Source organism: Miscanthus floridulus, chromosome 2 (assembly GCF_019320115.1).
Source record: "Miscanthus floridulus cultivar M001 chromosome 2, ASM1932011v1, whole genome shotgun sequence".
NCBI classification, from domain to species: Eukaryota; Viridiplantae; Streptophyta; class Magnoliopsida; order Poales; family Poaceae; genus Miscanthus; species Miscanthus floridulus.
Window position 1 is genome coordinate 178713258 of NC_089581.1, and position 6478 is coordinate 178719735.

Here is a 6478-nt window from a genome sequence, read left to right on the forward strand (position 1 = left end):
GATGATTGAGAGGGCATGTATTCCAACTTCATCGGTGCAATAATGTTTGTTTTTATCAGTCGCCCACTAGTGGGGTGCAAATCACTTCGATGTAGCTAGGGTTGTGGCCTATGTCTCTCGTCTGCTCCCTTGCTTGACCCAGTGACGAGATGATGACGTGAACGCAAGGTAGACTCAGAGCACATGCCAATGGCAGCCCCAAGGGCAGCTTCTCAAGGTCACACTAGGCAATGCCTGTGCTAACTCGAGTTGGAGCTTATGGCGTCCAGCCATGAGTTCAATTGGCTTGAGAATGGCAACAGAGTATAAGCAAGCGAAAGTACATGACACATGAGCAAGGTTGTTGAAATCATATTCTTAATCAAATCTGAAATCTTTAGGTTAAGATCATAATCTTAATATCACAAATATATAAAAAAAAATCATAGAAATGTTGACTCTACTAACTAGAATCGTAGAATCAAACCCCGTAGTTAAAATTATAAAGACGTAAAACCACATATTTTAACAATTATGCATGTGAAACCTAAGCGTCAGTGAGGTGAAAGGAAACTATGGTATTGCAAGAGAATTTTAGGTGATACGAAACACATTGACCGTGGTCCGGGTTGTTTGCTTCCCATCGTGGAAAGCACGCCTGGCCCTGGCCACGGCTTCTCGACAAGGCTGCAAACCAAACACGCCCTCAGGGCGTAGAAAGGGCATATCTCAGGCAACGAAAGAATTGTAATAACATGGTAGCAAACAGATGATTTACAGCAACATTTCTCCAAAAAAATTTGTTAGTTATAATGGCATATATCATATTCATCCTTTCTGCTTGTCGCCGTGCTTGTTCGATTCCTCCATAGTCCATACATGCATATATAGGGGGAAAAAGAAAAACTTATTCAACAATCATGAAAAAATATTCAATTAAAAAATCATAAAAAGTACTCCGTAACTTAATGGCTCACAGTGAACAGATATTAGTAAATTCACTGTCGAGCAGTCCTATATCTATTTAATAGTAACAAAAATTAAATCAAGTAGCACTATTTTTTTACAGATGCGTCTCAGTAGTTGTCAAGAAAATATCAGCAACTGCAAAATTTTCGAGTGCAACACACCATAACTATGTACAGTAAGGCAAACAAAAGCCGGATCTTGCAAAAAAAAAAAAAAATCATAATAGCTTGCACTGCAGCATCGCCATCTGCGGTGCCACACAGCCTGCAGAAACAGCAATGTCCATGCAGACAGTAATATACTAAACCTAAGTATACATCTAGGACAAGTTAACAGGCAACCTTTAGGCGCTTAACACAAGACCAGTCACTAAACATGTTCGCTGTCCAAAGACGAGAAAAAGGTTCCTATTTACATGCTTTCGTTTATTCATCACCTCAGTGAAAAACTGCACATGGTAGAGCCCTATGTTTAGTTTTTCACCACTCTGAAGAGAAACAGAGCACTATAGAACCCTAAGCTTGGTAAGGAAGGCCGCACAAAAGTCAAGGAAGAGGAGTTGAGGTCCAGTAACTCTCTGCATATCGAGGAGGTACTTGTCGTCCTTCGTCTTGTAAAGCTGAAGAACAACAAAACAATGTCAGCAAATGCATCGCCAGAGAATGTGGCATTTGAAATGCATTACAGCATTAGTACTACGAGTACATGATAGATGTAATATATGGTTTACTAGTGATGTTAAGTATCAAAATTTGAAAGTTCGTTTGGTAAAAATGGCACCAGATACTACTTGTTAGAACTACCAGATGCGTGTGCTGTAGATTCACATGCTGGAAACACAAAAGTATGTATTAGGAATTCCTTTTAAAAAAAAAAGACTGAGGCAAGGCAGCTTGAAAACACACAATTTACTTATATTATTAACGGTGATTAAAACCACAAGATTGAAAGAAATTGAGGATGCATTGCTTTGTCCCCACTACAACAATGATTCAAAACATGTGAATGGACAAATCGACAATAATGGGTTAAAAATCATGATGAATTACATGGTGAACAAAGTTCAGTTAGTGTAACGAGCTACTACACACCTGGAATTCAAACTTGATCACAGCAGGTAGCCTCCCATTTGCATCATCATTATCCATGATGGTAGAGTCACCAAGAAAGCTGTTGCTGGCATCTAACATGTCATGGACTTCAGGAAACCTTGGGAGCCATCTGCATTTCATGTTGTAGTGCCCATTCTTCTTCCAGCTGACGTTTAATTCTTGAAGTGCTTTTAAGACCTCAATCATTATTTCACGAGGGTGGGCCCGAGACTGTTGGTGAAGTGATACATCAATACAAGTGCTAGGTCATACAAAGCAGAGTAAAATGAACAGTATGCAACACCTGGAGTCCAAGCGCCCATTTTCTTTCAACAGGATAATGTTGTCGCAAACCACAGCTATGAGGATCACTGCTTCCTGGAACATAATTCCTCGTACCAGAACTAGATGATTCGGACGACGCCAGCTGATTTAAATTCCTGTCCTGGAGAGGCAACCATTCAAACATCAATAGATCAAATAAACCCTCAATATTTTTTTTTGTTTAAACACCCAGGTGTTAATGTGTACTAACCATTGATTCTTGATAATCTGCCCCAAGATAGCCACTAGTTGCTCTAAACCGATTGTCCAATAGTAAATAATATGCAACAGTTGCCTGAAAAATTTGCCAAAAATTAGTAGTGAAGTCACCAAAAGGAACATAAGGCTCACAATGCATGTCCATACCTCATTTTGAAGTCTGCTGCACAGTGATTCACACACTTGGTTCTTGTTAAATCCCATATTAACAACATCTCGAAGTGTATCTTCATCAATCTTCAGAAAATGACAATGTTGGAAAATGTCATAGAATTGTCAGGAGAAGAATGATAGGTGGCTAATAAGTGTAGAAATCAATCCAACGGAAACACCTAAATATCCCTCAAAAAAGTAACAATGCATGAAAAATTTAGTGCTCCACTTAAGTACTCCATGAGACATACATGCTGGTGGATTGGTGCTACTATACAGACTAACTGCAGTAAGGAATTACTCCAAGAAACAGCTTTTGACTATAGATTTGTACAGTATAATATTACGTTCAATAGATACTACAGAAACATGCTTATAAAAGTATTTTTCATGGAAAATAGATAGATGACATTCTGATATGAACAATATATATACTTTTTCCTACACATTAGTGGACAAAATTAGAAAATTTTGGACACAACCATACAATAGCAGCATAGCACTTATAATTCAGAGGATATACCATTTTGGCTTGCTGTGTTGTGTCCGGTGGAGGCACTGCCAAGTAACGAGGAAGGCGAGTCTGGAACCATTGATGCTCCCGAATTTCCCGAATTGTGATTCTCTTCATAGGCTCGACAACAAGCATTCGTGGGATCAAATCCCTTGCCAAAGCAGACAAATGACTTGGAAGTGTGTAGATACCTCCCTAAAAAACCGTAAAACCAGGTAGAGGATGGTCACAACTCCAGAACAGAATCTAATTGGTGCAAGGTTTGTAGTCCATATAAGTGCTTTCTCACCTTAATTTTTTTGAACAGGTTGGGAATATTCTCATCATCAAATGGAAGAGTTCCACAAAGAAGAGCATAAAGGATCACTCCACAACTCCATACATCGACCTCAGGTCCAGCATATAGTTTACCAGATATTACCTGCAACGGAACACCCACTATGTATCAAGAAACATGGTGTGCAAAAAAGGACAAAAATATAACAGCAAACTCACAGCAATAGGAATAAAATACCTCTGGAGCAGCATAGTTCGGACTCCCACAGCTAGTCTTCAAAAAATGGCCATCATGCATGACATTGCTCAAACCAAAGTCAGCAAGTTTTACATTGTACTTTGAATCAAGTAACAAGTTTTCTGGCTTTAGGTCACGGTGGACAACCATGTTTCTATGGCAGTATTCGACGCCAGATATGATCTGTTCATGAATTTTTCAATGCGGAAGAAAACAAAACTAAAATAAGAGAAACCTTGAATTTAGATACAAAAGAAAAGGGAATATTTTAACTGGCATATCCTCCACGGAAAGATGTAATGTCTAAAGCATGATTCAAAATTCTGAAACATGCGATAGTGATACCCTAAGACAAAGCAATTACCACATCATGTTTGTGAGTCAACATGGTGACACGTCAGAAGCTAAAAATAAGGCAAGGCAAAACCATCCAGATACTCAATGAGGAGGAATATGGATGCAATGTCCATAAATATCAAAATTCACTGATGCAAAGCAAGATAGAACAGTTCTTTGATAACTACCTATTGTGACTTGGAATAGCAAGTCAATAGAAGTAACTAGACACGAAAAATGATAAATACCTGCTGGAAGATGCGGCGAGCTTCATCTTCCTGTAATCTGCCTTTCTCAACAATGTAATCAAACAACTCGCCGTACTTACAATATTCCATCACAACATATATATCTGTCGGTGTGTATATGACCTCGTAAAGCCGGATGATATGGGGGTGAATGAACAACTTCAATATCTTGATTTCTCTCTTTGCTGGAAACAGGATCCAGGGGGTCTTAATTATCAAAGCAATTCCAGGTCAATATTATCAAAAGCACCATTAAAACTAAGCTTGCTTATTATAAAAAAGTTATTAGCGAAAAATGCACTGTAACTGGATAAGAAACCATACCTTTCTCTTCCATTTCCATATTTCTCATTTGGCGGCAGTTGATGATCTTTATAGCAACCCTATGTCCTGTAAGCTTATGCTCAGCAATCTTCACTTTTCCAAATGTGCCAATACCTAAAGTTCTTCCCAGGTTGTAGTTCCTTAATGCTTCAGAATGTCCACCCCCTCTAGTGCTTCCATCCATTTTCACTCTGCCATTAATAAAAGAAGATATTATGTTCATTGTATAAGAAATAGGGCAATATAAATTATATTTAAAGGATTCATTGCCCGGTAAAAATACAGATTGTACTTGGTGTACTCCCCTTAACCAAACCCTAACCATAAGCCATCCCAAAAGCCTTTAGAGGCCTTTGTCCTATGCAAAACATCCTAAGGCATCCTCGCAAAATAGAACCCCGTTTAGAGCATAACCTTTACGGTGCCTGCTCACTGGATCTCGTCCATGGATGTTCAGGTGTTGCATCCACAATATTTAACAGATAAAAAAAACTCGGGCTGCGGGGTAGATACCTCCGAGCTATTTTAGCTTCAGGAAGAGGACTTCTCACCCAGCCTAAGAAAACCCCCGAACCCCATTGGTCCGCCCGCACATCCATTTGGGAACGGAAATTCGCCTGACCAAGGATTCGAACTATGGTCACGGGGGACGCCACCCGGAGGCTTGACCAACTGGTCTAGCAACCGTAGGCTATTTAAGTGGCGCAAAAGTAGATTTCCACAGCCAGGGCTCCCTTGGTGCTGGAAATATATTAGTAAGCAATGGAATCCTATGGTTTAATTCCTTCAAAAAGCCCTAACCAGCAGAGGCAACCCGGTCACCTCAGACAAATAGATCGATAAACGGCAGCACCTAATTTGCTGACTACACCTAATTTGCTGACTACCTAGTGTCAAGAGTCAAGACGCTTAGTATTAACACGTGAATCTGCACACATAACACACGCCAGTAACCAATCAGGTACTACGGTCCCATCCATACAAGAAACAGACGGGATACAAATCGGAATCTCTCGGCCAGAGAGGCCTTTGAGCTCAGAAGCTAAAAATTGAGGAAAGTGAGATCGACTGTGCACTCAATCTACTGACAAACTATGGAAGCAAGAGACCTCATGGAAGCAATAGATCGAGGTTGATCTTGTGCCAAGCGATGAGAGCCTAGCTGGGAAGGATCGGAGATAACGAAGCTAGAGGAGAATACTTCCTTACAGACCTGGTGTTGCGTCCGTGGAGACGAACACCGCCTCGCTCTAACAGCCCGTCAAATCCCCCGCCACAACCGCAGCGTCAGCACCAAACGCCGCTCAACTCCCCCACCTCATCTACTCCTCCGATGCTACGAAATCTCCTCGCCCTCCCCAGGCAAATGCGACAGCGAGCGCCGCCTTGATCCGCAGCTCAAAACCACCCCCGAATCCCGGACCAATTATTACCTCAGTTCCCAACCCGAAGAAGAATCGATGCAGGAGAGCTGAGCCAACCAGGAGGAAATCCACGAGAACAGCAGCGTGGTTACCTTTACTTACCGGGCTCGCCGGCCCTCGACAGGTCAACCTTCCTGCGCGCGGACGAGCGAGTGCGGGCGGAGGAGACGGGGAGCGGAGCCACCCACGAGTGCGAGAGCAGGGCCGAGAGAGGTTTTGGTTGGGCAGTATGGCCGGCTTTGGTCCGATTCCGGGGGGCGGAGCGCGGAAGCTTTAACCCGGTGTTAGCTTAGTTTAATCGTCCGCCCTCGGCCGGGTTGGGCGAGTCGGCGGCGTTACCGGGGGAAGGTCACCGTCGCGCTGACGTGGCAGCTCGCTCTCCC

At 42.0% G+C, this 6478-nt stretch overlaps 1 protein-coding gene across 1 annotated transcript; it reads right to left on the reverse strand.

Moving 5' to 3' along the window:
• Positions 1-1037: 1037 nt before the first annotated feature.
• On the reverse strand, positions 1038-6478 carry LOC136535880 (serine/threonine protein kinase OSK4-like). Its single transcript, XM_066528318.1, has 11 exons — positions 6188-6478; positions 4672-4862; positions 4348-4532; positions 3764-3946; positions 3539-3670; positions 3259-3444; positions 2730-2819; positions 2575-2658; positions 2344-2484; positions 2040-2270; positions 1038-1567 (listed from the first exon to the last, which is right to left on the reverse strand). The coding sequence occupies exons 2-11, from the start codon at positions 4853-4855 to the stop codon at positions 1454-1456; spliced, it is 1530 nt and encodes a 509-aa protein (XP_066384415.1). The 5' UTR covers positions 4856-4862; positions 6188-6478; the 3' UTR covers positions 1038-1453.